Here is an 11,362-nt window from a genome sequence, read left to right on the forward strand (position 1 = left end):
TAATTTAAAATTGAAAAGAAAATGTTTATAAAAATGCATTCCTAACGACCGAACGAACACGTGTTCTTTGGCCGCTGAAACTTCCTGTTTATCTTTCTTATCATGAGAAAAACCTCATGTTGATAATAGCTAAGGATTTGGAAGTTTGAACTAAACCCTCTAAACTTTGACCGGCGACATGTAGACGGCTGTATATCGTAAAACTATGAGAAAATATCGCTAAGGATAAATACCCGAAAAGAATTAGTCGGCGTATATTTTTGAAACTGAAATTATTCTATTTATTTTTCCCAGGATGTGAACTGAAAATTGTGTACTGAAGATAATTAGTTTTGTGCAGCTGTATTTTTGGACTGTGGGAAAAATATACAAGTCCGAGAGAAAAATTATTTGTTGAAGATAGGAGAAACATCTGGTGATTGCCAGATGATATTTAATTCATTTAAAAATAAAACTAATTATTATTATTTTTCATCGGACGTCACAGTACTGAGAGTGAGAGAGACCGAAAACAAAATAATGTTTAGTACGAAAAAAATAATATCACAATAATTATTAGGCGATGTGCGCAGAGAGACCCAAAAAAGTAGAAAGCAAAAAAAAATATAGCCTTCCTTAATTAATAAAACCGGGAAGAAAATTTTCTCAGAAGAGAAATTAATGATATTCAAAATGAATTCAGACCAACAGGTATATACAAAAAAGTCTCTAAGCGAGTAGAAGAGAATTATCGCCCTATTCTAACCCTCAAGAGTTTTGACTATAGTCAGTGAGTACGCGCAAGAGGTTGCGCAGTCCGTCTGCGTTTACCCCGCACTCTACTGGACGAGAGAATCTAAGAGACACGTGTGAATTCAGAGGAGATTAGTTCTAATAAAGTTTATAATAAAGATGGTCAACTAGAAGTCTTTCCAAACCAAAAATCGTTTATTTCCAACATGGTAGCAGAGCGTGGTTGTGGAGTTTAAAAAGAGTAGTGAAAACCGAAGCCAAAAATCGAATTTTTATTTTTGAGAAGCACCAACGGCACGAGAACAATGGACGCCACGCCGAGAGTATCGTACGTTAGACACGACGATATTTTAATACCAGTATTCAATGGGTCAGAGTACAGTAACTGGAAAGTGAGAATATTTAAGTACATGGAGATGAAAAAATGCTTAGAAGTGGTAAAGCGAGAGAGAGGTACTAACGACGTTGAAGCAACATGGAAAGAGACTGAATTGAGAGCGACGAATTACATTTTCAGTGCCATTGACAACAAACAACTAGAACGTATAAAATTGTTAAATACACCATTCCAGATGATAAAGAAACTTGACGACGAGTACATAAAAGCATCCACAGCTCTACAAATTGTTGCCCGAAACAACCTAGAACTCATCAAGTTAGAACATTACACAGAAGCTGGCAAATTTTTCGACGAATTCAATAAAGCAGCAAATGAAGTGAAAGCGGCAGGGGCTGAGTTAAGTGAGACAGAGACACTGAATTATATGATCAAAGCATTACCCACATCGATGAGTTATTTTGGCGATTCAATCGACGTTCTACTAGAGCAACAAAGAACAGTGGGATTTCTACAGAGTAAAATTACAACTAAAATGATGGAACGCCCCAAGGATGTAACCAAGACCGAGAGTGAACCCGAGAGAGCCAGCGCATTAAATACAGAGTGGAACACAAGCGCACAGACATGTTATAAGTGTGGGAAGCCAGGACACTTCATATGAGACTGTAGGCAGCAGTACTACATTAACCGAGGAAACAATCGAGGCAGATCACAAAATCGAGGCAGAGGAGACTTCTATCGAGGCAGGACCAACAACAGGGGATTCAGAAGAAGAAGTTACAGGGGAGCAGCCAATACAACGACAAGATATCAAGAGCAACAGAGTGAACCCAACTACCACAATTATTCAAACGTATTTACGACTGAAGTTAATAAGACACACGTAAGTAACAAACAAATAAAAGACAATGAAATTAAGTGGATATTAGACAGTGGAGCAACAGACCATATAATCAATGATGAAAAACTTTTTGATACAAGCGTAAATTTAAAGAGACCAGTAGATGTTAAACTGGGTGATGGACATAGTATGAAAGCCACTAAAATAGGAACAGTGATAACTAATTTTGAAATTGATGGTAGAGAAATCCATATAAAATTAGCTAATGTATTTTACGTGAAGGGAATGAAACAAAATCTAATAAGTGTTGCTAAAGTAACAGACAAAAACACAGTGATATCTTATGGTGGTGTGACAGAGATATACAATCCTTTCAATAAGTTGATCTCTATTGCTAAAAAGGAAAACGATATTTATAGAATGAAGAGCTTTATGAGGACAAAGTCAAATCAGTCCAGAGAAGTCAGTAACAGTCAATTAACAAATAATAGTAGAGAGGCAATGACCCAGAAAGAAAAATGGCACAGAATACTAGGACATGTAAACTTTGACTATTTAAAGAAATTATGTGAGAATGAATTATTGGACGGTACACCTAAGGAATTAGAGTGAGAATTTATGAAATATGCAATTTGTATCCAGTCTAAAATGCCAAATAAGCCATTTGAGAATAACAGAAGAAGAGCTACCGAAATTTTAGAGACTATCCACACTGATTGGGCCTCACTCCACCGTAGGAAATCATGGCGAAAAATATTTCCTAAGTATAATTGATGATTACAGTCGACTAGCCAAAGTTTATTGCATAAATTCTAAGACTGAAGTTTTTGGATGTTTAGAGAACTATGTTAATTTAATGGAAAATATAACAGGCAAAAGAGTTAAGAACTTAGTTTGTGATAACGGAAAAGAGTATATGAATAGTCAAGTTTACAATTTTGTAGGACAGAAAGGGATAAAATTAAGGCCGTGCCCACCGTATGTGCACGAGCTGAATGGAGTAGCGGAGAGGTTCAATAGGACAGTAATGAATTCAGCCAGATGTTTGGCAACAGAAGCAGGAGTTGGCAATAAATATTGGCCTGAGTTTGTTAAGACAGCCGCATATCTACACAACAGAACATTGTCAAAAACATTTGAGTTGAAAACACCGTATGAAATATTTTTTGGGACAAAACCGAACGTTAAGAATTTGAAAATCTATGGAAGCCGAATATTTGTAAGAATTCACGAATCACAACGAAAATCTAAATGGGATGACAAAGCCAAAGCAGGAATATTATTGGGATACTCAGAAGTTGGATATAGAGTTTTAATTAATAATAGAGTTGTTGAAGTTAGGCACGTCGACATTATTGATAACGATATTAAACTTATCGGTTTCAGCAGTGAGCAAAAACCAGAAGATATTAATGACACTAACGATCAAGATAACAAAGATGAGGTAAAAAGTGAATCCGATTATGAGTCTACTGATTCATATGAAGAAAGAAAAGTTGAGCCACTACTGAGAAGATCTACTAGAGACAGAAAACCAAACAAAAAATACACTGATGATTATCTAGCTCATGTTGTATATGTAAATTGTAGTAGCGTTGATACTCCTAATAATTTTGAAGAGGCGGTAAATTGTAATGAATCAAAACAATGGAGAGCAGCTATGGATAAAGAGATAGAGTGCATAGAAAAGAATCAAACCTGGCAACTAGTCGATAAACCTAAAGATAAAAAATGTGTAGATGTAAAATGGATTTATAAGAAGAAAAATGAAAATTTGTTTAAAGCCAGACTTGTTGTAAGAGGATTCCAACAAGAGGGTGAAGTTAATGACACTTACTCTCCAGTAGCAAAGATGGAGACATTAAAAATATTACTCTCATATTGTTGCCAAAATAAATTGTTAATCGAACAAATGGACGTAGAGACAGCTTTTCTAAACGGAAAAATTAAGTCAGAAGTGTACGTAAATCAGCCTTTAGGTTATTCAGACGGTACAAATAGAGTATTGAAATTAGCGAAGTCATTATATGGANTTTAGGTTATTCAGACGGTACAAATAGAGTATTGAAATTAGCAAAGTCGTTATATGGATTGAGAGAAAGCCCCAGACTATGGTATGATTGTTTTAATAGTTTTATGAATGAACAAAAATTTAGGCGATGTAAGCATGACTACTGTCTATACGTAAGAGATGATAATAAGGATCCTGTATACATTATTTTATTTGTCGACGATTTACTCATATGTTGCAGAGATGCTTTAAAAATAGAAAGAGTAAAATTGAGTTTATCACAAAGATTTTGCATGAAGGATATGGGGGCAATTAAAAGTTACATGGAATTAATATTGATTAAGACTACACGAAAAATGAAATGAGTTTGAGTCAGCAGACCTATATTAAATCACTAGCCAAGAAATATTCGTTAGAGCAAGCAAAGTTGTTTAATACGCCCATGGAGACAAATTTAAAGCTGGAACCAGCTGAAGAAGTTGATAAAGAAATAAAATATCGAACAATAATAGGGGAATTATTATATGTAAGTGCAGGAACTAGACCCGACATTGCCTTCAGCACAAATTATCTTAGTAGATATCAAAATTGCTACGGTCAGACTCATTTTAACTACGCACTCAGAGTCTTGAAATATTTATACTTAACAAGGAAATTAAAATTGTTGTTTACCAGATCTAAAAATTATGAGACAATTGATTGCTTGGTGGATTCAGATTGGGCTGGGGATATAGTCGACAGAAAGTCAACCACTGGCTATTTAATAGGATTATATGGGAATGTAATTTACTGGAAATCGCGAAAACAAAAATCGGTTACCAAATCATCAACTGAAGCAGAATATGTGGCTATATCTGAGGCACTCAGTGAAATAAAATTTATAAAAGGTCTAGTTGAAAAATGTTTTGGCATAAAAATCAATGAATCTATACGAATTTATGAAGACAATTCAGCCGCAGTGACTATTGCAAAATGCGGTAATCTATCGAAGAAATCAAAGTTTATTGAAGTGAAATACCACGATGTTCATGACAGTGTAATCAAAGGACTAATTGAAATTGTTAAAATTAAAACTGAAGATAATGTAGCGGATATTTTTACGAAGGTTTTAAGCAAGGACCAATTTATCAAACTAAGATTATTGTTAAATTTGAACTGAGAGTACAAATGTAAAGAGGCGTGTGAAAATATTATAAAAGAATACATTTGTACTTGTGAGACTATGCGTGTGAGTACGCGCAAGAGGTTGCGCAGTCCGTCTGCGTTTACCCCGCACTCTACTGGACGAGAGAATCTAAGAGACACGTGTGAATTCAGAGGAGATTATTTCTAATAAAGTTTATAATAAAGATGGTCAACTAGAAGTCTTTCCAAACCAAAAATCGTTTATTTCCAACAGTCAGCACAAAGAAACGCAAAGAAAATCGCGATACAGCGCAACATAATTCCGAAGGAAGCACGAACTCGCTCTTCAAGAGCATAATGATAGCACGTGGTGGCTAGAACGCCGGACGCGGCACATAACTCGATACAACGCGCGACCTTGAGGCGAAAACCGCATGGAACTACCCCTAACGGAGGCGCATGGCGCATGACAATTTAGAATAAATCCTACCGAAATGTCACGGCATCTAGCAATCGGTGGGTACGCGTAGAACTTAATTAAATAGGTACATTTTTAGCGAAGTGCCATCGCAAGGCCAAAAGGCATGGGCTCGAACAGAGCAAGTCGGGGATAAACGCACGGAGTGTCTCTAAATACATCAACAAAATGATCCGAGAATCGGAATAAACCCACAAAAATCCGTAATCTACTGAGAGTCCATTAATGCAATGGAAAACCTAATTACTCGTTACATAAGACGGAAGACCAAACGGTAAGGAGCTCGAAGTGATCGAGTCAGCGATAGACGCAAGGATGGCTCTAATTACTGAGAATTTCACGGCTTTTATATCCTCAAAATCTCGACGCAGTACTACTGAAATATTCACTGAATTTCACGACATGACAATATCCCATAGGCTCGAGAGAGACATACGAAAAATTCACCATCACGTGGTGAAGCGCAATTGCACACAAGGCTATGAAAGCAATTATTTGGCGTTATTTAGGCTCTACCGCACAGAGTAAACTTCCAAAAATCACTTAATTATAGTCCTAAAAGACCTGAGATGAGAAAACCTACGAAAATAATTCCCAAAAATACGCGAATTCCATCACCAAAAATCCTCGTGAAACTCACCAGCGAAACGATGCACAACTCTGCGCTTATCGGCTCCTCGGCAAAATCTCCACATACAAATCTCCACGGCCCTCAAATGTCTCGTATTAACTATCTAACTAATATGTGTATGCATTAATGTGTATGTATGTGTATGTTAATGTAATGTCAACTAATACTCTTCCGCTTAACCACAATTGTCTTCTAATGCACTAAAACTCCTAATTACAGCCGAAAACTACGAAAACTAAACGCACTGTACACGGTGGTATACAACACGTAGGGTATGCAAATCGATACTGACGCTCGATGGGCCACGATGGTGGCTTGGCGCATGGAGAGGAGACGTGGACGGAGCGCCACGTGCATCAAGATTGCGCAATAATTAGCTAACGATCGGTAATCGAAATTTCTATACGCGCAAAAATTCAAATTTAAACGAAAATTAATTGAGAAAACGATTTAAATGGGTGCTAGAGCGGGTTATCAACTCGGAAAAGTTCTATTTAACTATAATTTCCTCTTCGGAGCCGTATTCTCGGGATCCTGGGGTAAGGAAAAATATGATGAACAAATAAGCGTGAGACTAGTTACAAAAGAATGATAATAACAAAAAAAATTTAAAGCCTAGCGACCTCGGTAATTTACGCGAGAGCAACGGTCGAAATTGATCGCGTAACCTTCCATCCAATACTCACAACGAACCTATCCTAATCCCCAAAAATTCACTCATTGAGCGGTACCATTTCAACTACTCCTACACTGTTCCCCGAAGATTTAAAAAGAAGGGAAAATTCCTGAAAAATAGTCAAAACAAGATCCCGAATAACAAAAAAGTGATATGAGAGGCGTTAGAACGCAAAAACCAAAATCTTAATAAATCTCAATGACGCAAAACACTTGACTCGATTAAACAAATGGCTCGACTGGGTCATATTTTTCTGCGTATTTACAGTTTCCTGGTAGTTTTTCTTTTGGTCCGCGGTGAGCGAAGGGATTTCCCCAGAATCCCTTACAATCCCTAAAAGTTCCATATAATGGATAACACAAGAAACCCTAGTACAGTCAACTCCTCTCTTAAACTCCTCCAATGGAATTGCCGAATCCTCAGACAAAAATTAGGAGATTTACGCAACATATCCTATAAATTTAACATAATCATCCTCTCTGAAACGTGGCTCAAATCAGAGAAACTGCCAATCAATCTCCCAGGATTCCGACTAATCAGATTAGACGTCCTCGACTAACAAGGTCTGGGAATAGCCTTAGCCATTAAAGACTCTATTACGTACACTCGAATCCCCAACCTCGAAAAAATCTCTCCCAATCTCCATTTACTCGGAGCTAAAATTCCATCCATCCACGGCGAATTAGCCATCATATCACTCTATAAGAAACCAGGGCCAACCGTCTCATCCCAAGAATGGTTCAAACTCCTCAACGTTCCCTCCTCCTCCCACGCTACAATCATTGATGATGACTTCAACTCTCACTCCGAGGTGTGGGGTAGTATTACCTCTTGTGATTCGGGCACCAATCTCATTGATGCACTCGCAAACTCCCAACTCGTCCCACTCAATGACAGCTCCCCGACAAGAATCACGTCCCCAAACGAAGCCCCATCATGTGTGGATCTCACCCTCATTTCTTCCGACATCACACTCTAATCAAACTGGAACGTATTAACTGACCACATGGGCAGCGACCACTTCCCCGTAGCTTTTAATATAAACTGTCCCCCTGAATACTCCATTTTCCTATAAAATTAACAAATCAAAAACAGACTGGACTCTCTTTGATGAATCACTATCCTCCAATATCAATATTCTTAATGATCTGCCATATGATATCCCCCCCAAATCGATATATGATTCTCTCATTAGCAATATCATGAAAGCCATAGAATACTCGATCCCAATAAAAAACGCAAATAACAAATCCCCAAACCCTTCTCCATGGCCAAATTCACTCAAGAAACAAAAGAAACCCCCCCCCCCCCCTAGCCCCCTGGTGGAACAAAGAATGTGCAAAAGCAGTAGTTCTCAGACGGAAAATAACTATTGCCTTTAGGAAAGTTATTTCCGAAGAAAATTACATAGCCATAAAAAGACAGGCGGGTCTCACCAAACTTACCCTCAAAAGAGAAAAACTAAAAGGTTGGAAGAATTTCTGCTCCACTCTTGATAGAGACATCCCCATAAATCTAGTTTGGAACAAGATAAGACGGTTCAAAAACCGTAATAATTACAACCCCAATCATATCCCCAAACAAAACAATGAATCAGCCAACAAAATGAGAGAATTCATAACTGATTTCTGTCCCGACCTTTCACCAAACTATTGTCCCCCTCTCTCTCTCTCTCCTACCATCCCCTTTGAATCTAACTCTTTCCTCCAAGAAGAATTTTCTCCCCAAGAATTCTCGCAAGCCTCAGCCTCAATGAAAGAACAATCCTCCCAAGGTCTTAACAAAATTGACTATGTAATAATCAGTAAACTATCCCCAGAATACAAAGACATACTCCTAGACATATTTAACAAAATCCTCAACGCTGGACAATTTCCAGACTCCTGGAGACAGTTTCTCATCTTTCTCCTTCCAAAATCATCACCCAACAAATTCCGCCCTATAGCTCTCGTTTCCTGCTACCTCAAACTATGCGAAAAGATAGTTGCAAATGGACTCACTTGGTGGATTGAGTCTCAAAATATTCTTCCTAACACTCAATTTGGATTCAGAAAAATGCGCTCCTGCTGATACAATTTGGCAATCCTCTCCACAGAAGTTCTTAGGGGCTTTGCCTCCAATTAATTCACTGCCTGCATATTTGTCGATGTAAAGGGAGCATTTGATCATGTGGTCCCCTCAAGCTCTATGGAGACTTAACTCGTCTAGGTATTCCCCTAAAAATAGCTAACTTCATCTATTTTCTCCTGGGTTACCGACAATCATACTTTGTTATCCAAGGAAACCTTGAAGGCCCGTTTCCAATGAACATGGGTACAGGCCAGGGCTCGGTGCTTAGCCCCATACTTTTGAATCTCTACCTTGCCAACCTCCCTTCTATAAAGGAATCGAAAACTGACTCCATCTCATTTGCTGACGATCTCGCCATCTACTCTCGAAACCGCAACCTTGAAACCTGCTTAGCATCCGTCGAAAAAGCAGTAAACAAAATATCTGAATTCCTAACTGATAAACAACTAGAAATCTCCCCGGAAAAATCGTACCTCATCATTTTTTCCAAAAAACACTTCAATCCCTCAGATCATTCCATTACAACTAATGACTCGCCACTCATAGCTGAAGAATCCACTAAATTCCTGGGAATAACCTTCGACTACAGACTCTCCTTCTCCAAGCACATTAATACAGTGGCCCAGAAGGGTTCCAAAATTATCTCCCTAATCAAATCACTGAGAAAAACCTGGTATGGACCTGACCCCAGAAACCTCATCGTATTTTATCGCGGACTCCTTTGCAGTACAATTGAATATGGAAATCACATCCTTCGCTTTACTAATTACAACGACTTCGAAAAATTAAATAAACTACAATACCAGGCCTTAAGACTAGCTATTAGATATCGAAACACCACCCCTACAAACGTTATGTTGGCAGAAACTGCTGAACCCCCCCTTTCACTTAGAATCTTACAACTCTCCGACAGATTCATGATGAGAAAATTCTCCCTTTCAGAGCATCCCTTACTCGACAAACTCTCAGAACTTCACCTCATACTCGAAAGAAAGAATACTTAACAACCATCAACATCAAAACTGATTTCTTCTTATATAGATCCTACAACAGACTCCTCCATCACCAACCCAAAATTCACTCTCACGCCCATCCGATTCCCTACCAATTCCCCTTCAGCCTCATCAATGCATCACCACACATAGATAACTCACTAGGCCATCGAATATAAAATACTAAAAACGTTAACTCATCCCTCCAAAATGAACTACAAGCAGAAAATCGCGAATCGCCCACTCAAATTTATATAGATGGCTCGAAAACCCCAGATGGTTCATATGTCGGTTATGCAGTTTACATTCCCTCCCTCGATGTAATAATAAAACAAAATCTTTTCATTTGCATCAATTTTCACTGCTGAAGCCCCTGCCATTCTCTCATCTCTAAAAGCAATACAACGACACAGTATCTCAAGATCAGTCATCCTCACGGATTCCTTAAGCGTACTCACAGCCCTAACAAATTACTCGGTGAAATCAAACTCACACATCATATATCGGTTTCTTGATTAATGATCATTGCTATCACTCAGCGGCACAGAAGTCACATTTGTCTGGATCCCCTCCCATGTAGGTATTTCCGGCAATGAAATAGCAGACTCATATGCAAAAGAGTCAATCAAATACGGCGAACTCATTGACTCTCCTATTCCCTTTACTGACTTCAAAGGATTCATCACCAGCAGAATGAAATCTAAAACCTCCAAACTCCTCCGCAATCAAGCTACAAACATGAACAAAGGCAATGAATACTTCAAAAAATTCTATAAGGATTGGAACCCCCCATGGTTCCAAACCCTAAAAATTGACAGACCACAAATAACAACCATCTCAAGAATAAGATCAAACCATTTCAATCTCAACCAAAGCCTTTACAGGAAAAGAATAGTCAACTCCCCCCTCTGCTCTTGCAAACAAATAGAATCTCTCTCACATGTTTTCTGGTACTGTCCAAAGTATACAAAAGAGCGTACAGCACTCATCAAATCATTCAAAATGCTGAACATAAAATCTTACAAAACATGACTAAAATCCTGACATCTCCCTCCTCCAAATTATCATACATCACAACAAACTGCCGCAAATCCATCAACAAACTAATTTAAAAATTCGAATCCTTCGCCCAATTCTCAAGGGATACCGGCCGCAAGACAAGTATACAATCAGTGCCATAACAATTGAAGAAGAAGAAGGCAACAATAGCCGTTGATCAGAGGACACCGAGGACTTTTTGAAGCGACGAGGATCCAGAGTGTTTGGCGGGGGAACATCACTAAGGAATTATGGTAAGTTTTAACTTTTATTCCGTGTGCACTCTTCCCTCTGGAGAGAAGTGCACTTTCCAGCAGTGAGCCCAAAGTGTTTTACCCCAGAGAAGATGCACAGGCCTTCGGAATAATCGAGGTCGAGATGCATCCGCCAAAACTTGTCTGGATAAGTGAATAAATGCACCTAGGAGT

At 38.4% G+C, this 11,362-nt stretch overlaps 1 protein-coding gene across 1 annotated transcript in view; it reads left to right on the plus strand.

Moving 5' to 3' along the window:
• Positions 1–11,120, plus strand: part of LOC107046635 — a gene marked incomplete at its 5' end in the record, with an annotated part of 28,532 nt that extends 17,412 nt beyond the window's left edge. Inside the window, one exon of the mRNA XM_015269293.1 lies at positions 11,038–11,120. Within this exon, the coding sequence (XP_015124779.1) occupies positions 11,038–11,112 (75 nt within the window). The remainder of the gene's footprint in view (positions 1–11,037) is intronic.
• Between the last annotated feature and the right edge of the window lie 242 nt (positions 11,121–11,362).

Source organism: Diachasma alloeum, unplaced genomic scaffold (genome assembly GCF_001412515.2).
Source record: "Diachasma alloeum isolate Michigan unplaced genomic scaffold, Dall2.0 Dall_scaffold_01635, whole genome shotgun sequence".
NCBI lineage: Eukaryota > Metazoa > Arthropoda > Insecta > Hymenoptera > Braconidae > Diachasma > Diachasma alloeum.